Source organism: Penicillium alfredii (genome assembly GCF_028826965.1).
Source record: "Penicillium alfredii strain IBT 34128 chromosome Unknown utg000003l_segment0_segment0, whole genome shotgun sequence".
NCBI classification, from domain to species: Eukaryota; Fungi; Ascomycota; class Eurotiomycetes; order Eurotiales; family Aspergillaceae; genus Penicillium; species Penicillium alfredii.
Window position 1 is genome coordinate 97,681 of NW_026622700.1, and position 26,319 is coordinate 123,999.

The 26,319-nt window shown below is 46.1% G+C and overlaps 7 protein-coding genes across 7 annotated transcripts; 3 read left to right on the forward strand and 4 right to left on the reverse strand.

Annotated features, from left to right (window-relative positions):
* Window positions 1–1,626: 1,626 nt before the first annotated feature.
* On the forward strand, window positions 1,627–2,689 carry NUU61_001605 (Kelch repeat-containing protein; the record flags this gene model as incomplete). Its single annotated transcript, XM_056652187.1, has 2 exons — window positions 1,627–2,091; window positions 2,135–2,689. The coding sequence occupies 2 exons, from the start codon at window positions 1,627–1,629 to the stop codon at window positions 2,687–2,689; spliced, it is 1,020 nt and encodes a 339-aa protein (XP_056515116.1).
* A 1,129-nt stretch (window positions 2,690–3,818) lies between these two features.
* On the reverse strand, window positions 3,819–5,889 carry NUU61_001606 (flavin-containing monooxygenase; the record flags this gene model as incomplete). The annotated part of the gene is made up of 6 exons (XM_056652188.1): window positions 3,819–4,012; window positions 4,064–4,756; window positions 4,807–4,875; window positions 4,926–5,091; window positions 5,140–5,304; window positions 5,359–5,889. 6 exons carry the CDS (start codon window positions 5,887–5,889, stop codon window positions 3,819–3,821), a joined length of 1,818 nt encoding a protein of 605 aa, XP_056515117.1.
* A 6,729-nt stretch (window positions 5,890–12,618) lies between these two features.
* On the forward strand, window positions 12,619–13,416 carry NUU61_001607 (uncharacterized protein; the record flags this gene model as incomplete). Its single annotated transcript, XM_056652189.1, has 1 exon — window positions 12,619–13,416. The coding sequence occupies one exon, from the start codon at window positions 12,619–12,621 to the stop codon at window positions 13,414–13,416; it is 798 nt and encodes a 265-aa protein (XP_056515118.1).
* An 897-nt stretch (window positions 13,417–14,313) lies between these two features.
* On the reverse strand, window positions 14,314–14,820 carry NUU61_001608 (uncharacterized protein; the record flags this gene model as incomplete). The annotated part of the gene is made up of 1 exon (XM_056652190.1): window positions 14,314–14,820. The coding sequence occupies one exon, from the start codon at window positions 14,818–14,820 to the stop codon at window positions 14,314–14,316; it is 507 nt and encodes a 168-aa protein (XP_056515119.1).
* A 2,970-nt stretch (window positions 14,821–17,790) lies between these two features.
* On the reverse strand, window positions 17,791–18,535 carry NUU61_001609 (uncharacterized protein; the record flags this gene model as incomplete). The annotated part of the gene is made up of 2 exons (XM_056652191.1): window positions 17,791–17,909; window positions 18,073–18,535. The coding sequence occupies 2 exons, from the start codon at window positions 18,533–18,535 to the stop codon at window positions 17,791–17,793; spliced, it is 582 nt and encodes a 193-aa protein (XP_056515120.1).
* A 1,563-nt stretch (window positions 18,536–20,098) lies between these two features.
* On the forward strand, window positions 20,099–20,773 carry NUU61_001610 (uncharacterized protein; the record flags this gene model as incomplete). The annotated part of the gene is made up of 1 exon (XM_056652192.1): window positions 20,099–20,773. The coding sequence occupies one exon, from the start codon at window positions 20,099–20,101 to the stop codon at window positions 20,771–20,773; it is 675 nt and encodes a 224-aa protein (XP_056515121.1).
* Window positions 20,774–22,141: 1,368 nt separating this feature from the next.
* Window positions 22,142–22,543, reverse strand: NUU61_001611 (uncharacterized protein; the record flags this gene model as incomplete). Its single annotated transcript, XM_056652193.1, has 2 exons — window positions 22,142–22,494; window positions 22,516–22,543. The coding sequence occupies 2 exons, from the start codon at window positions 22,541–22,543 to the stop codon at window positions 22,142–22,144; spliced, it is 381 nt and encodes a 126-aa protein (XP_056515122.1).
* Window positions 22,544–26,319: the final 3,776 nt, after the last annotated feature.

Below are 26,319 nucleotides of genomic sequence, written 5' to 3' on the forward strand. Positions count from 1 at the left end.
TGCTTTATCCTTTTCCCTCTGGTTCTGATTGCTCTTTCGTTTGAGAGAAATATTTTCTAGCTCTAAGCTTAATGGCGATTTCTGTTTATAATGGAAGATACTATTTGGATAGCTATCATCTAGTTTTCTTTTGACTACTGGACCCTATGGACAGACCTAAGTCTTTCAAGTGATTAAGTCACTAACAGTTATATACACCTCCAGGTCGTGAATCTTGACTGGGCACACCTTCTATCGCGGATCGCTGTAAAGCCAGTAACTAGCTCATTCTTCTTCGGAATAAGCGTCAAGATGTTCCTCCGATATATATTTCTCTTATCGTGTCTTTTCTAAGGACGGACCCTTCTCTGGGGCCGCAAAGATCAGATAAATGCGTTTATCATAGACTAGACTTGAAGCAAAACAATCCACGGAACTTATATTAATATCTGATTCCTACGAGAGAGAGAACAAAACCACAGACTACGCATTCATCCAGGTTTAGTGGCCTCTGCCTAAGCGTATGTCGTCGCCATAATTTACCAACATAGAATTAAACAGGGATGTGGTTATATCCCTGTCCTTTGGTGGTATAGACGCGCTTTTCATTTTATCCAGAGATTGGAATAATATAGCTTTTAGTGAAGAACAAAGAGTAGATTCTCTCTAAAAGGAAGTTTTCCTTCCGCATTTTGATCCCTTCCATGAGTTAACTTTGATCTTTCCCCAGTAAATAGCAGTAATAGGACTGTCAAAGGAGGCTTTCTTCTCATGGTAAGGAAATATGGCTCTGTTCAGGTATATGTATATATGAATGCGTGCACACGCGGGTCTTCACTATAAGGACAGGGCGATGTCATGGTTCGGTAAGCCTTCCCAACAGGTTCAGGTAATTTTTGGTAAGTAAAACCACAGAAAAATAAGCATGTCTCCACAGGTTGTGGCCTCAGGTTCCAGCCTGCGCTATATAATAAGCAGAGACACAGACCTTGGAAACGATCACTTTGCAAATTACCATTTTCTCGCTATATTCGACGTGAAAAATGCTCCCCAACTCCATCACACAGAGGTTCTGCATCCTTGCGGGTATCATAGCAGCCGCTAGGGGACAGAAATGGCGGGCGCCAATCAATATCTCAATGTGTAACTGGTCGCAGTATCAAGGTAAGCCGTCTGCTTGATCTATGGAACATCCTTTTGACAAACCAAGCCGCTTGGATTAGAGACAAGATACACTTTAATGGGGGCTCATTATGGTGGAGAAGGTATGTCTTGTACCTTAATTCCTTGACGCGCCTTGACAGCTCACGAATTTACAGCGGCCTCTCCGATGGGACTTATGGAACCCCGCAGAATGATGGTGCGTTTTGCCCTCTACAGAATGGGCCCTATAATTAACATACAGCCTGCAAATAGGTGGCTCACAAGATACATTCCTCACGCTACCTCTCGCCCAGGGCTTTGATATCGAAACCACCAATATATCCGGCCTTTTCTCCTCTAATCCACATCCAAGTGATGCGCCAATGAACTTTCAAGACGGTGCGATGTTTGGGAACAGCTATGGATTTGTGCTTTACGGGTGAGAGTGCCCTCTATCTAGATTTCTGCACACATCAACCCTGACTACTACATAGCGGCCTGACCATGCCCAGTGACAGCCACGGCATGCCCGGTCCCCACGATATCTTGGTCTATCAGGAGTATGCTCCGGAGACCAAAGTTTCATCCTGGAAACCCGGCTTCTTTAATAGCACGCTCCCTAAAGGTATTACTAGGTATATCACAAATGGAGCTGATGTCTCCATTCCGAGCGAGAATCTAGGCTTTTACTTCAGTGGCATACACGCTAAGGACTGGGGTCCCGTTGCAGCATATAATGGTTCTGCGGGTACGAGGGCCGAGAGTATGATGGCTGTCAAACTGGGCAACGGCCAGGACGATATATCATGGGAAAACATCACCTTACCGAGTGCTATCTCAGGGCGGGCAAATGCAGAGCTGGTTTGGATCCCGGTATCGCAACAGGGGGTTCTGGCCGTCGTTGGAGGGGTCGTTCACCCAGAGGGTATCTATCCCACGGGTCTCTCTGCTTCCCAAAAGGAAGACAATGTACGTCTCTTCACGGGGTTAGTCGACAAGGACCACAGTTAAGACCGCCTTTAGGACCGAGTCAGTCCAGGGTTTATGGAGACGATTCCGATTTATGATATCGCGAACCGAAAATGGCACGCCCCCGCCTTCTCTCCCAGTTATGGTTCCAGAGGAGACACTAACGCTCTACAGGCATCTCCAGAACACAACCGGCAATATCCCGCGCCAGGGCCGCACGTTGTTCTGCTCGGCTGTGGCATCCGCCTCGGATGGTAGCTCGCATAATATATATATCTACGGTGGTTACGACGGACAGGATGCAGAGCACACACCGTATGATGATGTGTATATTCTCTCCCTCCCATCTTTTACCTGGGTGAAGGGGCGGGTCGGAACCACCGAGCATGGTCGCAGCGGGCATCGGTGCTTTCGCGTGTTCCCGGACCAAATGCTCATCGTGGGCGGTCGGTTCAAGGACCCTTCCCAGTGCGTAAAGGGGGGGATCGTTCAGTCTCTGAACCTCAACTCGTTAGACTTCCAGACATCCTATCGGCCGGACTCGTGGCAGGAATATCGCGTGCCGGCCGTGCTCACTCATAACATTGGGGGCAGGTAAGGCCATCGGCTGAGGAGCTTGGGGATCAATATTCCTGCTAATCCGCCAATTCTAGTGGCGAGGGAAAGGCGACCAGGACCGCCCCAGCGACCTGGGCGAACACAGAGCTGCCTTCACTATTTAGTTCCGCCTACCCGAGGCAGCCCCCACATTGGTATCCCTATAACAACCCCACGCCCGCTCCACCAGCCAACCAAAGAAGCGATGTCGGTCGACCAGAATGGGTGGTACCGGCTGCCGTAGCAATCTCGCTTCCTTTTCTCTGCGTATGTGTTTCTATGTTATGGTTGTGTGTGTGGCGATGGAAACGTGACTGCCCTAGCTGTCTTTATGAGCGGCATGGGCTTCTTCGGCAATTGCTCCACGCCGTTGGATTGTTCCCCCATACCAGGGGCCCGAGTGAAGTGGATGGACGGCAGATTCAGTCAGAGAGTCATAGGGAAGTGAGGCAAACACGCACCGTGGGTGGGGTGGTTGAGTTACCCGTCCACTCGAGTCAGTCTAGGGAGTCTACGATCACCCCCAGTGGCTCCATAGGCCACTCTTCGATTTGCAAGACCCCTACTGAAATGTACCAGGCTGGAGAGCCATCAACAAGCCCTTGCGAGCTCCCCGCCTACACCACAGAGGTTGAAGATGGACTGGTATCTCCGTTCCGTTAAATACAAAGCGAACACCTCCTCTCTGCGCCAAGCTAATTTCGTGGATTAGAGGGCATCGAGGGCCAAATAGTCTGGATTCTTTACCTCTGCAAGTATGCACTTCCAAATGTACGCTCCGTAGTAATTGGAATAAACACGCACTTCCTGGCGCCATGGTCAGTATATTCTCACTATTCGAGGCGTACCCTCGGATATAGCCATCAAAGTCAATCACTGGTGACTAAGACAAAATTATAACGCCACATCACTTATTTGCGTAGGCTCAAAGCACCAGGGGCAAAGAATATGCACCCGACTGCTTCCACATTATTGATATATTTCTTGCAACAAAGCGAGCTAGAGCGTCCGGGTTTCGGTTTCTCTTGATAACAGGCAACCGGGAATGATCAATTTAGTCAGAAATTCATGGGATATCTACATATCGCCTTTCCCAGTGAATGATACCACGTATGTTGGGAGCCCCCTGACTAGGATCCTTCCAGAGGCACGGGAGGAAAGTCAATCTTGTCATCATCCAAATAATCTACCCTGATAGTACCGCGCTTCTCGTCCTCCGTCCACCCGTCACCTAGCCAGCCCATGGGATTATTGCCGCCATGATCATATGTAAAGTCCTCCCAGCGAGGGTGTGTAAATACCTCCTTTGCGTGTAGCGATGAGCCTATATAGACAATTAACACGTAGCTGTTATCCCGTGGTATAGAGAGCATACCGGGCCACAGGGCTGTAACGCGCCCATCCTCTGTGCCACTTTTGTACCAGCTACGGCATTCGCCGCTGTATACCGTTCCTGAGAAGTACTGATCACAGTACTGAGTAAAGCGCCGAACAGCATCGTCTCGGGGTGTCATGGCCATAATATTCTCACGCTGAATCTTGCGTACACATTCAGTGAAGTAATCGGCGATTCGCTCGATCACAAGCAAGAGATTTCCCTCGCCTAGTCCGGAATTGGGTCCGAGACAATGGAAAAGATTGGGGAAGCCGTCTATAGCGATCGACAGATATGTCTCGGGGGTGTTTTTCCACCGCTCTGCGAGCGAGATACCTCCTCGGCCTATAACCGGGAAGCGGGGACTGTACGATGTATCGAAACCCGTTGCACACACAAGCACGTCGATCGGCCTGTGCAGTCCGTCTGCGGTGATAATGCCAGTTGTGTCGACCCCTACTATTGCCGACTTGATCGTCTTCACCTTTTCGTTTTTCAATGCCTGCAGATAGCCCGGGCCCGGGGTCAGCCGGCGACATGCGGGCGGGAAGCTGGGCGTTAGCTCGTCGCTGAGGTCGGGCCGATCGGTCAGACAATGGTCCATGTGGCGGGTAAACTCCTGCTGCGCGGCGATTTGTTGTCGGTGGCCCAAGAGCGTGGCCCCATGAACAGACTGTAAAACTAGCTCAAGACCTATTGACCTAGTGAGAGTTCGTCCAGAGGCCCCGTCAAACATGGCCTACCTTTTCGCATTGCCAGATATTTTGGGGGGTCCTCCCGAAGCGTTTTTCTCTCGTCCTCGGGAAAAGCGACTGCCATTTCGTGTTAGCGCAGCCGATGAACATATAAGGGAGCCAATCACAATTCTCGGGTGCCTGTCCGCGCCCATCGAGATAGGCTTTTGCGAATGACGGGGCAATCCACGTCGGATTTCGTATATAGTGGTCAATGTGTGCCACATTCGGCAGCATAGCGGGAACTATCTGGATACCACTCGATCCATTACCGATAATCGCAACCCGCTGGCCCTAGAAGTTGTAAGTCCCCTGACTATGCGGAACGCTAGTCAAACCCACCATATAGTCGTAACTCTCGTCCCAGGATGCGCTATGCATTAGCTTACCCTGAAACTCATGAAGACCCGGAATCGCTGGCCACTTCCAGTGATTCAATAATCCCGTAGCCTGAATCAAAACCTCGCATTGATCCGGATACGTGGTGCCACTGTCCCGATCTTGAATCTAGCAATTTCTTAGATACCCCTAGGCTTTGCATCTGGCTGGGTCTCTCTTTACCTGTAACTGCCACTTAAACTTCGTGTCATCCCAGACCGCCTCGCATACCTGATGCTTCAGCTTGATATATTTCATGCAACCGTATTTATGTGCAAGATATTTCCAGTAGCGGTGGATCTCAGATGCCAAGGCGTAGTTAGTAGTCCATTCCGGGTTGGGCTCGAAGGTGGCTTGGTAGGTATGGGCTGGGATATCTTTGTTGAGCGCTCTATCAGTTGATCCTTCTCGAAGCCGGCGGCAGGGGCATAGGTTCCTACCACATGCACAGCCGGGATACCGGTTCTCAAACCAGGTACCTCCAACGTCCTCGTTCTTCTCGTACACACATAGTTCGAGATTGGGGATTCTCTGCGCCAACCGCACACAGGCCAGAATCCCCGAGATCCCGGCACCAATGACCACCACCCTTAACTGTCGATGAGAATCAACAGCTCGGTCTGCCACGTTCCCCCTAGCCTCCGTTATTGAGGCTTCCATCTTGGAGGGGGGTAGGCGAGGGGTGTGCCCGAAGACGCGGAGCAGACGCCTCATGGCACAATGGAACCAAAATTGATGTAAAAGGGAAAATAACATCTTTTCAAACAAGGAATATTTCTCCAATCACTGTTGGCAGCGAAACGTGAAGGTTATAGCAATGCAAGCGAACCTAGGGGTATAAATAGTGCACTCTTCCATGATTGCGGCAATTTATTATTTACTATCATACCAGGCTTAGAGCGCACTGTCTCAAACTTTCCAACGCTTAGTCAGCGGGGTAGTTAACTAACTAACTAGTTAGTTACATGGTTACGTAAAACGGCTCCACGATGAGGTACTATACGATTCCAAGTTCGAGTAAGTAAAAAGTCCTTTCTTCTATATCAAAAAGTCTGTCATCGAATGCCGTACAACGGGAAAAATACAGTGATGAATATGGCTCTAGGATACCTTAATAATAAGAACTCCAGAAAAATTAAATCAAGTCAAATCCCTAAATCCAACGAAACACAAAAAAAGGGACAAAGGTATACAGACGCGTAAGAATCAGGTTATACCTTCGAACATATACTCGTAAAATACTAAGAGTGCGCTCCATGGCCTAAGTATAGTTAAGATAACCCCCTCCTCTAGAGAGAATCCTAGTTCATCAGCAGCATACTAAATACCTTGGGTAACTTCGAGTTTCGCAAAGGGATTACAGGAGAATATAAAGTAATAAAGGCATAAGAAAATCTATCATGCAACTCTAAGACAGTTACAAAAGCTGAATAAGCCTAGTAAAGCCCAGGCTAGTATATATATGTACCGATAATCCTTTTGTCTGCAGTTAGCCGGTATATGATACAAGGGGGCATTCTGAGTACACATGACTGAAGTGTTATATAGCCGCCCTCATATCGCCAGCGGCTATTGAACACCTAGGAACTCTATCAATACGCACAGGTTTTTACCTTTTACCTTTTCGGCAATAAGGAAAATGGTATGACGCAGAGAACGTCACCCCAGCCCCACTTGCAATGATGAGATGGATTCTTGGTCTGGCTAATCGCTGTCACTTCCTCGAGATATTGCAGTAGCCATCTCGCTCCTCATGGTCAGACACTTAAACCTACAGCCGAATAGCCTGATCACTCACCTCTTTTTCCCTAGCGCCTGTGTTAAATGAAGAGCAACAATGCCGTGTATGATATTATTTATAAATTAAATAGTATATTTATAAATTTTTTCTTTCAAGGTCAAAATATGACAGTATTCCTTTGTATATACCTGGCTTCCCTCTTCTATACTATAGATTCTTAGAGTTGAACTTTTGTAAATATGGAGGCTTGTTGAGTACTCTATTTAAAGCTTATATAGGTTCTTCCTATTCTTTATGTATCCTATATCTAATATGAATCCCCTGAGTAGGGGAACAGAGATCACGGTAAAAGACACTTCTAAAGACACTCATAGTCTTGCAATCTAGTAGGAGAAATAGAGGCAGGACTATTATGTGAATCCTGCGATCTAAGCAAGTATTGCGCTCTATACAAGGAATTGGTAGGGAGTCCAGAACTACAGAGGCGTGCGAAGTGGCTTTATGAGTGTGTACAGCCTTACGTAGCCGACTCTAAAAATCTAGCCAGAATAACAAAGATCGAGGTTGTTAACATAAAAATCCCGGACAGATTTAAAAAGGGGAGTAATAGTAGCTTTCATTATTGTTGATATATAAATCGCGTTCTTTCGGATCGAATACCTTTCAGCCGATTCACATCAAACTCTTTCCATAGCTTTTTGGCCTACGTATTTCAGAACAGCTTTGACTGTCCCTACCCCTCTGAAGCGCCATATCGGTGGTCGTAGAATAATAAGGGCCCCACTAGCTCGTCACGTAATGTGGTACATAATATCGCCTTTGGAAATCCGAATCGCAAGCGGCGTCCACTATAAAACCCTCTAGATATTGAATATAATTGGTTCAATTTTGGCCAAGGCGTTGGCTATTCCATCCAGTCAGATGACCGGACAACAGAAACAGTCTACAAAAGCACAGGTCCCGCGACCAAAAAGAACGTCGCAGATCTCTTTCTACCAAGTCACATGTTCTCCACTCTCTCAAATTATCCAACAGCACGAAACTAACGCGGTCTAGTAAGATCACTGCTAAGACGCTGGTATAACGTAGCTCCTACTGTAAGCTAGAAATATGGTAAAACAAATAAGGAAAGATCCATCCACATAACCTGTCAGAGGAATGTTGATTTTTCTGGAAAGATACTTATGCCGAAATCCGTGACCAGCTAATGTAATTCAGTTAGAGAACACTGGTCGGGACTTAGAGCATACAGGTCAAATGAATAGTTGGCATTTAGCTCGGGCCACTATTAGAGATTTAGGCCACACTTGGTATTAAATACCTATACTAGTGAATACTTTTTATTTTATCTAATATAATTAAAATAAGACAATTTTAATACATTATAAATAAATTTATTTTAGAAAATATTATCTCTTTTTCTCTCTATCTTTGTTAATTATCTTGACCCTATCAACAGAAAACTATAGTAACTCTCTCTCAAAACGATCTTAATACTACTCAAAATCTTGAGCAACAGTTCTCTTTCTTACCTAAATAAAAGAAATATACTTTCTAAAAGTCAAATATAATAATATAGTATTAATATAGTATTAGTATATTAATAATTGTCGGGAAGGGCACCACGTCGGGACTTTGGAAGGAAGTCTCACGTGAAGCACAGATATACCAAATTCTGCGGAGAGTCCAGGGCTCTGCAGTACCTGTTTTCCTCGGGACCATCGACCTAGAAAAAATTTATTTTCTTCATGGAGCTGGTGAAATTCGTCACATGCTCATCATGGGCTGGGGAGGCGAAAGCACAGCAACGATTGAGCAGAACTCGTGGCTTCAACGGGAGATTCGGAGGTCAAGAAAGAAAATCCGCTCTTTGGGAATCCTTCATCAGGATCTTCGGCCTGACAATATTCTTTGGAATAATGAACTCGGACGGGCGTTGATTATCGACTTTCATCGCTCTACATTGGATTATCGGCCCACATTAAAGCGATCACGACCAGCGAAGAGACCATTTGCGTCAGTCAGAGTCACCAGATGCAAAGCGTATACGTGCTGTGTGATTGAGAAACCGTTTATTCCGCCGATTAGCGAGGAAATAGTTAACTAAATAATTATGAATGATAATACCTAGAAAATTCGTATCACGGAGTCCGCATAGACCTGACACGGTGAAAGAGTTTTTCCCACGATGCCATACGTTTCAAATTATCGGCGGTACAACCTCGAGCGTTTGGAGGGATGCATTAATAATCTAACGTATTAAAGACACCAGGAAATTGAGAACCTAGGGGAAGTTGAGTACCCAGAACGAGGTTACGATAGTCTAGTGGATTAAAGACAATAGGAACTTGATTCTAAATTAATAAGGAAGGCACTATAGGATCGCTATTTCGTTCATGGAATCCTCTTGCTGAGTTTTCTCCAGTAAGAGACACAGACTGGCGATGTTGTCGATCGTCCGAATTCGGCACACCATTTGTATCTCCCTGTCCGTTGCTAAGATTTCTCTCTAAAACAGGGTCAAGCTCCCGTTCGCCTTGTAGAAAAGACACTAGTGATTCTTCCAACACCGCACCATAGGGAATGGTTTCCGCTTGGACGTTGGTATTCAATACATATAGAACAAGTTCCCACTTGTCAAAAACTCGGTTATTTCTCTTCTTTTTTTCGCTTTGTTATTCCTTATTCCTTCCTCTGTTTCTTTCTGACTCCGTGTTTACAAATCCCCTCTTTTTTCTATTTTCGTTTCGGGACCATCTCTTCTTCTGGTTTCTCCCTCTCTTGTGTAGTTGTCTGAACCCGACCTGGAAACTTATAAATAGGTTATAAATCGACTCAATCTAACTGGAGGTTTCTTTACTTCATTCAATCTCCCATTTACCCCTATGAGCATTGCCCCAAGTGTCTTCGGGCGAACTTCCCTTCTACACAAGAGATTCAAGTTGAAGTGGTCTCTTTTAGCCCTCAACCTTCGATCACTCATCGCAACCTCATCTTGAAGACAGCACCAAACCAAAATGGCTCCTTTCGACGCGTTACCCGAGGAATTATTGGTTCTTATCGCCAAAGAACTGATGTTTATCGATTTCCTGCACTTTTGCAGCACATGTCGATTGACTTGGTCCATCTTTAAATATGACAACTTTGTCTGGTTGCTGAGAAATGCCCCGAAACTGCAAGCCAATCAGCTTAGAGGTCCAATTAAAGAGTCCCACCCCCTTTCGCGTTGTTATGCTCTATTAAATGCCTACCTCACAAATGGCGTAACGCTTGGTGTCTATGTTCTGAAAACGTATCGGGCATCACTCGAACATATCCCATGTGGGGAGATCAAGAAGAACCCATATCTATACCAGTACCTAACCAACCACTTCCACGAAGAGATAAATTGAGTGAGTTTAGGAGTGGCAGAAAAGCAGCATTGGTATATGTTCTTCACTACTCCTTTTCATCTTCTTTTAGGGGGCCTAGGATTTTATGAATAGCGAATAGCATGTTGTTAATAAAGATAACGGACTTAAGACAACTAGAAAGAGTGAAAGATGGGGGAGAAAGAACTAAAAAACAGCCTTGGAAGACTTTACTAATCCCTGTCTATTTTCTATATTTCCAAGGTTAGGTGGACCCGTGGACACTTGTTTTTTTTTTCCCCCTATTATAAATGGGTCCAAAATCATTCCGACACTATTCTATATTAGTTAAATCCATATTCAGATCTCCCCCTCCCCCCCTCCTTCCTCCCTCTCCCCACCACAACGAATATACAATATTTTAACATTTAGTGATAATCACAGACCAAGGACTGAATTATCCGAATTCACACACGTAACCCCTCTTTTTGCTCTCAGAAATGGCGCAAGACCCACCAAAATCGCTCGCCATTTGCATTTCCACCGCAGTACAATTTACTACACTCGCGATTGCTTACAATAACTCCATGGCCTTCTAATTCAGGCGATTATATTATTTGGCATATATTTATTGGATGGCTCTTGAGAACCCTCGAGCAAGGTATAAAGCTCTTAGTGCGAACACTCCTGAATCATCCCCCTCAATTCACAATTCCACGCGTTCTAAAGCCGTAGGGGCTTCGAAAATGGAAAAGCAAAAAGGGAACACCCTCTCACCACAGATACACAAAAGGAGATGCGCTATCACGCGTTCGTGGGCGAATATTTCGAGTTAGAAAACATTATCTTTTCTACCGAATCTTCGGTCCAAAGGACCTCGAATTCTCAGGTCTGATTTGTTTTTTGATTTACCTCCGAAGTCTATCGAAGGGATCCTGTCAACCTTCTCAATATTTTCCAAATAATTTAGGCCAGAATTTTTATTAAGAAAAGGAGGAGATAATAACTACGATTAACGAGAAGAATTCGGAGATCGAGGAGATAGTTAGGCAAATCACGGAAATTGAAGAGCAGCTCAAGTCTACGGAACTGAGAATCTAACTAGAAGATCCGGAAATATTCAAGGACTCTTCTGCAAAACCTTTGGCTGAGTTAGGCCAGCTGAGAATACGGGGTCGATAAAGGGCCTAAGTCCGCTCTTAAAGCGGGTTTAATAAGTGAGAAAGCAAGAGGTATACTAGAAGACGCCACTGGTCATAGCTCATGAGAAAATGTGATGGCTGCTAAGCGTGTTGGGGTCTGTGTCGACAATGTTCGCACCTGCATCTTGAAATGGTACTTCGATTCTTTTTCTAACATCTTACCTTGGGTTGCTCAATTATTGAATAAGATTCGTCTGGTTCACTGCAACACTCGTATAATGCCAAACTCGCCTTTAACAGTCGCTGCTGCTTCTTCTTTGACACGGATGGCAACAATGATGATGTTTCTATTCTCTCGTATGAGCGGACGGGGGAGATTTGGTAAGTTTATATCACAATATTTCCATGCCTATGCCTATATATATTTATTTGCTTATATACCTTTGTATGTCTATATCTTAGGATTCAGCTAACAAAGACTGATAAGTCCATGACCGAACTAGCCTAAACCCAAAATATCCTAGCTCAACTAAAACCGGAATTGTTATTGACATTTTTTCCCCTGTATTTTCCCCTATATTTCTTTTCCACTGTTCTCTGCTTTTTTTTTCCACATTTTTTGTCTATACTTTTTTCTTTCCTTCCCTTCTCTCTCCTCTGTCATTCAAAAATTTAATAATGAACTAATTAACTAATAATAATAATCCTTCCTTTGATTTTGGTTTGGTTAGAGTTTGGAACATTCTCCTTCCTTAAAATTATTATGGTATTTACTCATTTCCAAGGTCATTATAATCGATTACTAAAAGTTCGATGTATAGACATAAAAAAGGTATATATAAAGACAGTATCGGGTCGAGTCTTTTGTCCTTCATTCATATTTCTCTACCTTTCCTAATTCACTACTCCTTATTTGTATCAGTTCAGCTCCTACCACACCACCACGCACCGCCCAACAGACCGTCTGCCATGGACTCAGCAATGCCCCCATCCCCAACACAAGAATTGCAGGCTACCAAGTCAGCACCGGGGAGCCCAGAATCAACTACAATATCGACCACCTCGAACAGCGATGAACTGTCGATGAATGATCAAAGTCCGACCGGTAAGTGTCCTTGTGAGCCCCTCGAGTTACCGGTGGCGATGAAGCTCTGGGAGAGCTGATAATGGACACTGGAATCAAGGTTGGGATGATCACCAGAGCGCTCCAATGCCTGCCGATACCCCCAGCCCGAACCGCATCGATCCTAATCCCAATAATTGGCCAGACCGAGCGAAGCCGCTCACCATCGAGGACGAGACCTTGCTCTTCAGGATCTGTAATCGCCACGCCTCTCACTTTGGGGTCTCTTGTACCCTAGTTGCCTGGTACAAAATGGTGGCGGCGGACCTCGCACGCGCCCTTGGCCGTCCCTACCGGTGGGAACCCACGCGGCGTCGAATTAAAGCGATCACCCAACGGCGCCTACAGTGCCCAGGACGCTTTGAGCAATGGGGTCAACAGGTTCCGAACCTCGGGCGCACTATCGATCCAACAAACCACTGGACCTTACAGTTGATGGCCGAGGTTGACCAATGGATCCCGACCTGGCAACGCTGGGAAGAAAAGACCAAGGCCTGTAAACACGGTCGAAGGTTTAAGGGGAGAAAAGGCCACAAGCACGGCACTGCTGATCCGGATCATCACCCTACACCAACACGGCCGGACTCGGTCGCTGATTCCGCGACCCCCGGGACCCATACTAGCGGGGCTGACCCCTGCCGCAGGCGTGAATCCTACATTTACCCTCCTCCGAAAGGCACTTCACCATCCGAGGCCATTACGCAGATTCCGGACTCTGCCCCCCCGCCCATCTTGGTTCCCGTTGATAACCCAGCGCCCAAACCCGGTCACCAGCCATCGACTCCGGTACCAGCCCCACCCACCTCGGTCATCCTTTCGTTGAACTTCCCAGGCGAAAGTCCCCGAGTCCCAGTCCAGGTGGACGTCCTCGTGAATCCCTATTAAAGCCGCCCCCTCCCTTCCCCTCTCCCTTCCACAGCCAGGGGTACTCCACCACGATCTTTACAAAACCTGTAACATGGTCAATATAAGCGTTGACCCCAGCAAGAGAGAGGGAGACGATACAATTTAACCAAACAGGAGCATTTTTATGATCTAATTAGCGTAATCGTATCCGAATGAATCACGCTATTCTATCATGTATGGCCAATGAATCTTTTACCTTGGGGTTGTACTCTTTTGTTGTAGTTCCTATTCCACAGGGCGTACCCCCCACCCCCTTCTTCCCACCCGTCTATATCCAATTGGGGCATGGTATTAAGCGCCCTTGAATCGATTGCCCCATTGGATCGTCCGAGAGGGTTATCCAGCCCCTGCGTCCCACGCCACTCTTCCATCCTGGTCCTGATGGCTCCTTGGGTGAGTCCAGCGATGCTAAGGCCCTTCGTTCGTGTTGACGGGCTCTCTTTCGTCCATAAGATTTGGGCACGCGTTCCTCAAACCCGACTTTCGTGGTCACTCCTCAAACTATCGATGGGGTCCGTGGATTGATTGTTTCTCGCCGCAGTTACTAGATTGGTCTTCAAGCGCTAGGGCGAACGGGCCTCTGGCAAAAATACCCAGATCGCCTCAGCGAAGGTCCGCTCTGATAAAGTCAAGCCTTGATTTCGTCTTCCGTCGAAGTGGAACTAGCTATACATGACTATAGAACAAAAACACAGAAACAAATTAATTAGACACCTTCACCCTTCCCGGGGATACGTGAAGTGACGCACATGTATATGCTAGAGCATAATCGCGTGGAATAAAGACATTGCTATCCGATTCTCACCGGCCGCGACCACGGCGTCTTCCCGGAATTCCCCCTATTCCCCCCCCGATGTCTCCATCAAGTCAGACCTTTCACTGAGCGGTCCGCGGGACATCTCCGTGGTTGTTGATTTGGCCAGGGTGCTGGTTCTCCTGACTTACTGCGGGGGAGATTGGCGAGACTATCCTATCTGCCTTGGAGAAGTGCAATTGAGCTTGGGCTAAATCAATAGCCCTTGCTATTTGGAGTGTTAGCCTATCTTTCCCCTCACCGACTTTGAGGTGGGAGGGGAACGCACACATCCTCGGGGTATATATCGAGGAAGGAATGATCGGGTGGTACCGAGGTTGGCCCTGTGCTAGCGACGGTTTACGCTGTCCACGCTGCTGTGGGGCCTGTTGTTGGTGTGCGAGTATCCGGGATAGTATTTCCTCGAGCGAGGATAAGCGGGATGATATTTCCTCGAGCGAGGATAAGCGGGATAATATTTCCTGATGGCAGCCCGGCATGGTCGTCTCGAATTTAGAGACAAAGGCTTCCATCTGTTTCTCATATCGGGCCACAGAGCTCGAATTATAATGGTTGGACTCTTGAAACATGGTTCGAAGGTCACTAATTTCCTTGTCCAAGTCCTTTGTGGTGGGACCTCGTTGTTGGCGTGTCTAGATTTTCTTATTGTAAGTGGAAGACAAACTCGATACCGAATAGGTACGTACCTTTTTGATGGGAGACCTGGCTTCAGGACCTGGGGATTGGTGAGAATCCGGACGCGGAGCCGCCCTTAGGGGGGTGCTAGCCATTCCTAGGTATGCTTTGACGGCGGTTGCTGGTTCACGAGAAAATAGTTCAGTTACTGATAAAGTATTTTGGAGCTTCAGAGACATGGTTTCCGAGGAGAGGTTGGCGCTTCTTATATTGCCATTCGTAGAATACACTGTGGACAGTAATTTATTGTATTGATTTACTCTTATCTTCCGCTGATCTTCTAAAAGAAATGTCAAACTCTCTGAACGGCCTGGTCCAAGCGTGATGACATTATGTTATTATTTTATTATGTTATTATTTTATTATGTTATTATGTTATTATTTTATTATTTTATTATTTTATTATTTTATTATTTTATTATTTTATTATTTTATTATTTTATTATTTTATTATTTTTAATTTCTCATTTTTTCCTTTTTATCATTCTTTTAAACATATTTTTGCTTTCTTTACTTATTCTAAATTAAAGACAAAATAATAAAATAATAGAAAGGAAATGCGTGCAGGTCAGATGAAAAGAAGGATAAGGGAAGAAATAGAGGGAATAGAGACTGAGGTAAATTCTTTTTCCCCTCTTCTACTTGTTTTCTTTTTTTCCCACTGATTCGCACTCACCCTACTCTTCCCCCCTCTGTCTTCCCCTCCCCTTCTCCCTTTGGCTTCCCTCTAATTTCTTTTTCTTTGTAGTTACATAAGCGTTCCGGTGAGCCAATAGCCAAAGTCTTGAGGTATACCTACTAATACCCAAGAATGTTTTGTTTTTATTGCTTTTTAGCTCTAATTCCATTATTCCCAAACTATGGTATCGTATATTTATCATTATGTTGAATTATAAATGATGCCTGATCTATAGAATCCCACTTATTTTAGCAATGCCGATGGCATTGAAACCTATAAGAGGTGATGATAAACCTAACGAAGAAAATGGAATTTCTGATGTATAAGTCCTAGTGGACCGAGCCAGGTCCTACTTTATATAACCCAAAAAAAATAGCCAGGAAAAATTGTCAGGAACAATGAACAAAAATTGGAAAGACCAAAAGCAAAGGTATACAGGGAAACCCCTCCAAGAGATCATAAGAAAAGTAGGGGTACACAGAGTCCCGAGTATACATGAATCATTCCGTTATATATATAACCACTTTGACCTAAGCGCTACGCCGATCTCTATTAATCCAAGTTGGCTTCGTATATCGATTCACTTTTGGGGCACGGCCATATGATAGGCTATCACGGGGGTGTGGAGCACGGTCCGGTTCGGTTGGCAGCTCCGCGACATAGGAAGGCGGCCCATGAAACCGAACCGCCTCTAGGCGACTAATCAGGGAATCAAGCCCCTCGGCATCCACATTGATGTAATTGTTGTATACAATCGTGGTTGCGGGTTTTCTCCTAGAGTGGTGATGTTGTCTATGGCATCTAGAGCAACGTCGAGTGCACTTGCTGTAAGAGACCTCTTCGGATTCATTTGCTGAGGAGCGATGCATGGCTTGAGGAGACTCGAAGAGATACGACCAAGGATTTTGAAAATATGTGAGGCTTATAGTGAACGATGGCTCTATAGTTGTGGGTGCCTAGCGATTGAAATAACCTCTGTTACGAGAGAGCTATAGGAAGTTATATTAATAGAAATTAGCCTGAGTATTTATATCCTTTTTTTGGAGTTTTTTTTCCCTGGCCATTTTTTCCAATTGCTATTTCATCGAATATTTCTTTTGCCCTTTTCCTGTCGTTCTGGTGTTTCTATTTTTAACGTCAGCTATGTCTCCCTTCCATACAATGAGTATGTACAATCAATAGTCAGGGTTTCGTTATATATCACCCGAAAAATTGAATAATGCTTTGGTTTACAACACGGAATACCATTCAGCAAATATTAGTACTAGGCAATTATATGACCGCTTAACCTCCGGTATATATTTCGCTGTTGCTGGATTTATATATATACATATATACAGGATGGCTGCTGGATCAAGACGCACACACTCAGCCATCTCGAAGACAATAAATAAAATAGATAGAAAATCTAATATGAAAATAAAAAGCGAAAGAAATTATCAAGGAAAAAGCATCGTTACATGGCTAATAAGTCGCCAGATTATATACAAGTACAGCCTTGGAAAGTGGCCTTGTGTGCAATACAAATAAAGTGCTTCGTTAGTCACTATGAGCTGCATCTGGCAATAATCACCCATCAATAGTTATACAGTTGAATAGACAGATAGACCGACCTCTAAACCTTGCTCGATAGGAGAACCTACTTGAGCTAGTGAAACACCATGTCCCACCATAGATACAGTATATATGTAAAAACGCTCCGCCTGGTACTAAGGGACCATCGACTACCTCGGCTTCTTATAAAGATATACTCCAACTTCTAAATTACTGAGTTGGTCGAATTGGGTTGATTGAAAGAACCGAAATAAATAAACCAGGGTTAGATACCATTTCCTTAGCATGGTTGAGACGTCGCTTGAAATACAACAGCGGTTTGGACCCGAAAGGGATCACTGTTTCCTGACTAGAAAGCGGGACCACCTCGGCGAATACTCTGACGCTATGAAAATTGACCAATGGTGAATTTTTAAATAATAGACAAAGAAACCAGAAGGCACAGGGGGGAGGTGGGGGCGGCGTCTGTAAGGTGTGGGGCCATTCGAGGGCACGACCACAGTATTGACATTATTATTTTCTACCCCCAAAGAATAACAAAGGCCAAGTCCACCAGAATGAAGATGGGGTTCAGCCCGAGCATGTACATGTGCATAATGTTAAAACCAAGGTATTGGTTGCTTTGCCTGTCTCACTTATAGTACGGCTTCCAGTGCCTCTCGGCAAACCAGACGAAGGCGTTTGCATCGTCTGCGAGGGCTGCATGGCCGGGCTCGACGGGCAAGCGCGACGGGAGGAAGAGGTAGGGGTCTGACTAGAAGATGATGTTATCGCTTGCTCCGTGGAGGAAACGGACGCACCTGTGCTCAGTGATGGCAGGGTAGGGGAAGGTTGGCCGAGGGTCGACGACACTAGAGGGGCTCGAGTTTGTTAGCGCGCTGTCCATGTTATCACAGTTGAGGGGGGGGCATACTGGATGAATCGGAGGGCGGATCAGATGACTGCGCGGGCAAGGTATCGTTGTAATCATTACAATACGCGGAAATGGTGTTCTGATCTTTAACACCCCGGGTGTTCAACTTGGTGGATGTTTGGATGTCTAGAAGGTAGTTCAGATCCGATTGGCCATTGCTCGGGTGTAGTGTGAGGGCCCCTGTTCCCGAAGGAATCGTCGCGTTAAAGGTCAACCGAAGAGCGGGCCGCTGGCCCGGCGGGCAGGACGGAACTTCGAGATCCCCTAGTGAGACTGGTTTAGAGGATTCGGAGAGATTAAAACTTGCCGCGTATTTTGTAGTAGCGATCGGCCTGACGGGAATGAACTCCAAAGAGCCACCCCTGGCCAGGGGCACCAGTCGCTCCGGCTCGGTTGCCCCGATGACTCCCGGGGCACTGAGCAGACTCATGACTACGGACACGGCACATTTCCAGGATCGCATGGTGAGCCTGATTTGCTAGCATTTTGATATCAAGAGGCTTGAGGGAAGAGAGGCTATATAGCGACCCCGGAGGCGGCTAATTATAGACCTCGGTCGCTAACCTCTCGACTAGGCTCTGGGTTCCCGGTGGGTGATATGAATAGATATCGAGTTGGCATTCCGTAAGACTTCCCCCTCACTCTTTCCCACTTCTTTTTTTCCCTTTTCCCGTCCCCCCCAATTTTTCCTCCCAATTTTTAATTCCTACTTTAATTCCTATTTTAATTTATTATTTAATTTATTATTTTATTCCCACCCATTTCTTCCTGCTCTATCTCTTGCCATGATCGCAAGGCTCGTACCAAGACCAGGTTGTTTATGATAGGCTACCCAATAAGATATAGTAATCCCATTGGTAGTGACATAGTTGGGGTATGGCTTATGTTTTTGTCTACCATATTTACTTCAGCAATGGCCTGTAGACTGATCTGTTGTTACTGCGGCTTTTTGCATCACCTGTGTGCCAATAAACTCTTGGATATTCCCAAAACACCCAGACCTACAAATCAGGTTTTCCTAAACACCCCTACTACATTATGTACCCCTCAGCTCGAGCTTAGGATCGGGGAGCAGGAGGCAGTACCCTCAATTGTAGATCAACATGTAAATAGTTTGTATTTACCTCCTAGTAACAGGAAGTTTCTTTCTACCGATTAGTATATAAAAGAAGACAGGAATGAAGAATCAATCCCACCGAGAGGAGATAAAGCATAAAGAAGCGGATATATGGGTATTTCCGTATGCTCTCAGGTATATAGTCATTGCTCACTATGACGGAACCATTTTAGACTTGCTTCCCTTCGTTTTCTTATATTTTTCTTGGATTATGATATTATTCGTCTTTCACGGATCAACCTCAGACCCAATACTTATAGGCACTTAGCTTCATTACTAGACTCGTTCTACAGCGACCTTGTATCATTGTCAGCATAATTTTCTTTAAGCTGTATAAACGCTTTTCTAAGTTTAGAACTGTCGAATCCATGGGAGCCAATTCGGTACCACCGTCGCGCATCAGGCATCTCAGTCGTCAAACAGACTTACGTGGGGTGGATTCAAGAAAAGGGTAGTAAGTGGGGATTATTGTGTAGTAGGTGTGTGTGTGTGTGTGCTTTTCTTTCACTACCGCCTTTCCCGAGTATTATTGCTAACGGCCTATATATAAGAGGGTTTTAACCCCATTCACGGCCGTCACTTCAATTCCTATCATTTCCTGCTACGGCTGTGGCCCGCTTTCCGCATCTATTATACAGTCAACGGCCCTCTGGCACGGGAGGTAAGTGAAAGGCTGAGGTATACCCCGGGGGACCCTTACTCACTCCTCGACTAGTGAAGCTCTACATGAAGGAAGTCTACGATGCGGACGACACCCGCGGCACGATTCTGAGTGGTAGGAGAGAAGGCCCGATGCTCACCGAGGTAAAGATGGATCTAATGTAGGCAGGGCTGAATACGCGGACGGGAGAAGATCTCCTGCCTGTGCTTCATCAAGAACATCGGGAATCTATCTTCAGAAGGCAGGCCATGTACCAGGTCCAGGGGGTAAACCAGAAGATTACCCCTCTCCAGCACACCGCCGAGTATTATCGACGGAACCCTCTGGTGATAGAATATCAAGGCATTCGTCTAAGCAGAATCTTCGAGGCGCGCCGGATCTTTTCCCACCGAGGAGTTCTGAAGGTAGGATATGATTTGGTTTCGGTCCTGGAGTCTTTGCACAGCAAATCACTGGTTCACGGAGACATCGGGCCGGCGAATGTGGTGATTGGGGCCAAGGGCAATGGCTGGCTCTATCTCCTTGACTATGGCTTAGCATCTTTTTATCGTGACCCAGAATCCCTACACCATTATCCACAAGTGCCCCTCTTCGACAGAGGGGGGACATCCTGCTTTGCGAGTTTGGATCGCCACAGGGCCCTGAGTCTTTCGCGCCGGGACGATATGCAGTCGTTAGGATACATGCTTGCCTGGCTCTCCTGTTATGGCTCTCTACCATGGCAGGACGTTCGGGCTCGGACGACCCAGGAGATGTTCCACGTGACCTACCAAATGAAACGCGTGGCGTCCAGCAATCCAAATTTTTTCCTTCTGTGGCCATTGCCTCCGGGGCTGCGAGAATTCTTTCGGCTCGCATTTTCGTTGTCATTCTCGGATAAGCCGGACTATGATGCAATGCGCAGAGCCCTCCAGCTGCGATAGTAGATAGTGGCCAACCTCTGCTAAAATCCATTACTCAGCCGATATATTATTTCACCGCTTTAGCTACCGCTTACCTCTATTAGATAGTTAATAGTTACATAGGTCTAAATTCTACTGTCACACTTTTGATATTTATTAAGTATGGATAGTAGAAAATCTAAAAAGGATTAGGGTGGGCAAGCAGTTCCCCCCCCTTGCTTTTATCGAGTTATAGTAAGTATTTACCCTCGTACTGTAAGGCAGGTGAATATATACATGTACTACAGTAACATAAAGGTAATTAATTGTTTTCTTTTATACAGTACTGTATACATGAATCGAGGTAGGCGTCCCCAACTAGCCATTTTTGACCTTTGTATAGCAGCTCGATACTATTATAAAGGTAATTATATAGCAGGCTTCTCTTTTTGTTATCGCATTCCAAATACAATAAAAATCATTAGCCTCCCCCTATAGGCAGACCCACCGCTCAACATACATTCTCGTCTCAACACACATCCTTTATTTCGATCTACTTTTTGCCTCTATTTATCATGTCTGAATCGTACAAAAATATCGAAAAGCGAATTACTAATGCCTGCGAAGCTAGTAAACGCGAAAAAAAAAACTTTCTCTGCTTTGGCGCGTAAATTCGATGTTCCTCGTTGCCGACTATATGCTCGCTTCTACGGTCGTAAATGTCCATCCTTTCGTCCCTCAACCAATAAATCATTGAATAATTCGTAAGAGAGAGTACTTATTCACTAGATTCGATAGTTCAATTCTTTATAAATTCTGTCTATAATTCGTATAGGTAAACAGTGTGCGAACCAGATTTTAAAGCGAACCGCTGCGGATAGCACGTTCCAATATATTTTGAAGAACTACAGTAGGTATATCGCTTCGCTATCGTAAAACTAAACCGATTTAGTAAAATATCTACACCAGATTTAACCTAGAAAAAACTACTACATCGCGTCGGTAGCTTCCAAAAATAGGACCTTTATATATACGAGATACGAGATACTATTCGCAGAATTGCGGACCGTAGCGAGCGAGAGAAACAGCAGGTAGATCGACGAAAGAGAAAGCAGTAGGCTTCGCAGCCACTTAGTGCCTCGCCACCATACTAAAGAGAAAAGAGTCCCATATCAAAAAAGGCGAATTGAGTACTAGAGACCTCTGGCAGTAAGACAGTGAGATTGAGGCAGAGAAAAACCGACTCGGACAAAGCAGACATCATAACATTGGTAAGAAGATGATGCTAAGTCTACATAATGAATGGATGCGAGCCCTGCACCAAAACCCGTGACTCGCGGCCTGAAAAACCACACAGAGCGGAGCGGAGAGACCACTAATCCGACACCATCAAATTCACCGCCGCACGACCTATTCATTCCTTTGGTGATCTTGTCCACGGTGGAGGTCATTGCGAGCCCGGACGATAACCCGGATGAACGGATATTCCGGGAGCAGGCCCGGCTCGTAGAGTTCAGTTCGGATGCTAGCCAGACTTTGGTGCGTGGGCAACGCTTCATTCCATTCACACAAAAATGCCCTCTTGTGCCACGCCAGCTTCATTAGTTGATCCCTAGAGCTGTACATAGTGATGTCGAGCTCCAGCCATCCGATCTGGGCAAGCCCTAGCCGCTCTTTTGTGTAGAGAAAGAAGTCGCTCGCCTGGGCCCCCGGGCAGAGAATATCGGGCCCGCACCACGGTTGAAATGACGTGGATTGCGTGGCTTGAAGGAAATGCTACCGACCAGGTTGAGCAATATACCCCGGATCCATGATGGGATTTACCTACCCCAGGTGTGTGGATATAAGCTTGGAGGACAGTGCCCGGGCGTAACCGACTCGTCAGGCTATATTGCCACGGCTTGTTTGGGTTGGGTGAGAGCTGCCAGGAGTAATCATCCCGCGCTGCCACCGCCGGCAGGCTCGAATGGTGATTGATCGAATATGGCATCGCTTGCTCCAAATATCCAGTATCGTAGTGGGTGATTTGATGGGGCGCGCCTATCGGTCCGGTGGCCCTTGAATTTCTGCTGTATTCCTGTATCTTTCGATTGGACTCCGCAATAGGCGGGCGTGCTGACCAGTGAGGGGGGGCCTCTTGGGATACGAGTAGGGAATTCATGGCGCAGTAAAGCTTGCCGGTGCAGAGAAGGTCGAAAGAGGATAGAGAGGAGCAGGAAGAAGGGGGGGGGTGGGATATTTTAAACCATTTCCCTCGCGAAGCGTGGGCGGAGGCAGTTGCACTGAAGTGTCGAGCTAACGAGGACTCGAACAAGTGACAACCCCGGTCGTTTAGCTACTGTAAAATTAGTGGACCTGCCTCACAGATCATCGGTGTCTATCCGCCTCTCATCCGTAAATTCCCCTTCTAGAATTATCAAGACTAGGGCGGCCTCTATAGATCGCGAATAATCACAGTCATCTCGGAGAGTGCCATTCGATTGGAGCACACTTAAGCCTACCTCGGGTATGCAGACTCAACCAAATTGGGGCTAGATGTGCGGTTTATATCTGTTCCTCGGAGTGAAGAATTCCCAGGCATGGTCACAGTAGCGCCATCTCATATAGTGGTGGATTCAGTGATTGATCCCGACCAATAGACTATAGCCGCCTATAGCACTGGAGAGTTTGATGATTATGGAAGGTGCTGCGTATAGTTAGCAACTAGACAGTCGACTATAGGGAGACCTTACCCGGATTTGCTAGGTCGCCAGCTAGAATGAACGGAGATAAAAATAGAAATTCATACCCCTTCCAAGTCACCCGGTATATGATGCGGGATTCTTCCCATAATAAGACAGTCCGACTGTATTTAGATTGGTTCTGGTTTTATATGGGTGATCGTTCTATGGATTCCACGTTTATTCGGCCTCAGGCCATGCAGCAATCCTCGACCTCTTCCTTCACTGAATCCTACCATGCGGCTCGCACTCCCTCAACAAAGTCATGGCGCGAGCGTCCTCAGGTCGCGAGTATCGAGTCCACATTAGGCCATGAGGTAGGTTCCTAGTTAGCCCTTGGGCATACACGAAGAAGCCAGACTCTCATTCTTCCAGCCACTCACCACCTCCTTTTCCCAACTACCATCGACAGCAACCACAAGATCAGCGCACGCTACTCTATACCACCCAGTTCAATCGCACGTCAAATGGATATCATCCCACCAGGGCTATTCAAAGGACCTAGCCTTGACGGAAAGCATCACTGCATCCTATGATCGTTCGCGATCGACGCATGTCCAGCCCCCGTCAAACTGCGATACATGTAGAAGTGATTGGAATACCCAGAACCAGCCCTTGCTACCGGCAACGGCCACTACTACAAGTATTGACCGATCTTCTCTCTCGGCGTGGACACCAGGGGCCAGTGAAATGACACCTCGACGGCGACAGAGTGGCCTGAAGGGCTCCTCGACTGAGGTGCGTGTGTGCGAGGAAGTGGCCGATCTCTTGTGCAGGAAATACTAATATTACTATTGAAAGAGCCTTCCATCGCTAAGGACAGATTCGTTCTCGGGAAGTCAGAGCGTCGACCCTACTTTAAACAAAGGGGTGGCTCCTGGCTCTTCTCGGCCTACTATATACCTTCTCTCGCCAACCCACTTATCCGCACTTCGCACCACTCCAGTGGAAAGTCCCCGGTTGATTGTCTTAAATTCCCAGAGCTTTGGACCTAATACATCGGCCCACGATGCAGCGATATACAAAATTACCACGGGTCAGAAGACGGGTATAGACGGATCGAGCAGGTAAATGGCCTCAGTTCCCACACTTTTCCTTTCCTGCCTTCCTTTCTCGATTTTGTTTCACACTCATTATGGTTAAACAGTGAAAATATACCGGGAATGAAAACCATGGGTGACCCGGACGTCGTGCAAGGCAGTATCAACCCACCCCACAGATCCAAACCAGTCTCGTTCGAAGCATCTGATACCATCGGTCAATCGACAAGTGGAACACGAAGCGCACCAGCGACCCCATCAAATTCGAGCGTTGCCGCCGATGGCTCAGCAGAGTCTCAGTCAATGAGCGGGCGAAGCATTGGGATTGTTTCCGGAGCGGCGGCGACCGGGGGCATACTTTTCATTGGCTTGTGTATTTGGCTTAAGGCAAAGGGAAAAAAAGGGATAAGCCTAAGCTGCCTCCAATTAGACAGGTGTCACCATGCCATGCTCCAAGGTTAGATCCTAGTCCTTCTATCTATTCTCGACAACCTGCAGAGCCTCGCTTTGTTGTGAGCGATTAATAAAAGGTATATAGTGCCTTTACAGGATCAAGAGTTGCTTTATAGATCTACTGATGGTATTTATGGTATTGTAATAGAACATACTGTGTTTACATACGTAAGATATAGTGGAGGCGTGTGGGTCGGCATACGTAATACAGCATACATGTCTCATGACAGGCATGTTGTATGTAACGTATGTCTATATAAATACATGTCCGGGATTACACGATATTACCCTACTAGCCAAAAGTGCCGATTTTCGGAGGTATTAGATTTGAGTACATGTAGATAATTTGAGGTCTTTTCACTTAGCCCTTTTTTTGTTTTATTTAGCTACTTAATATCAACACCGCGAAGATATTTTATAGCTTGTACCCCAAAACAGGCTATACTAGGCAAAATTTCGTCACGTCAATCTAAAGCGGCCCTAAAATAGATACAATACTTGACGTACCAACTACCTAGGTAGCTAGGTATACTTCATCGAACCTCCCTTCAAGTGCCGCCCAGAGGGGAAAAAAAGAACATGAGGAAGAGGGTCCCGTTGATCTTATAAATAGATTCATTCGTCTCTCCGGATTTGGGGGTGCTTGGGCAGGGTGGTCAAAGTCGGATAAGAGGTTTTTTAGAGAGTATTCACTCACGCATGTATCATGGTTTTATTGGCACTTTTTTCTCGGGAATCAACGTTGTAATAAGCTATTTGCTGGCTTGGGTTGAAACAGTGCCTCCAATGTCTATTCCAATCTTATTTCACGATGAAGAGGTCTCAAACAATCGATGTTATCATATAAAATTCTTTTTTCTACTGCATAACCTCCGGTTTATATGAAAAAGAACTCACTTGCTCCATAGGGCTACTGTAAGGAACAATTGCAGCTTAGAAACCGCCAGCAGGAGTCACGCGTCTGCTACGGCCAGGAACGAGGCGAAAGTAAAACAGAAGGGACCAAAGTCTCTAGTCATCGTAGGTTGGGATGAAGAGAGCCCAGGAAGTAAAGAAAATAGATACTCAAATGAACGAGCCAGAAACCATAAATAGACCGGGCCATTTTCCATTTTATTACCTCAGGAAGAGCTTTTGATCCGGGCGGATAGGTGGGAACAAAGGTAGTCCCGGCGTGAGAGGGGGTTGCCGAAAATGGCGCGTCTGGTATAAATCCATGCCATTGCATAATGTGCTTAAATGCAGCCCTAATAATACGAACTTCAAGTCTGTGTTTCTATTTTAAGCATACAACCCCAGCGAGGAGATCAGTAGTGACAGAGTATTAAAGGGGATATATATAGAGCCAAAGGGGGATTGCAAAGCCCTTTTTGCA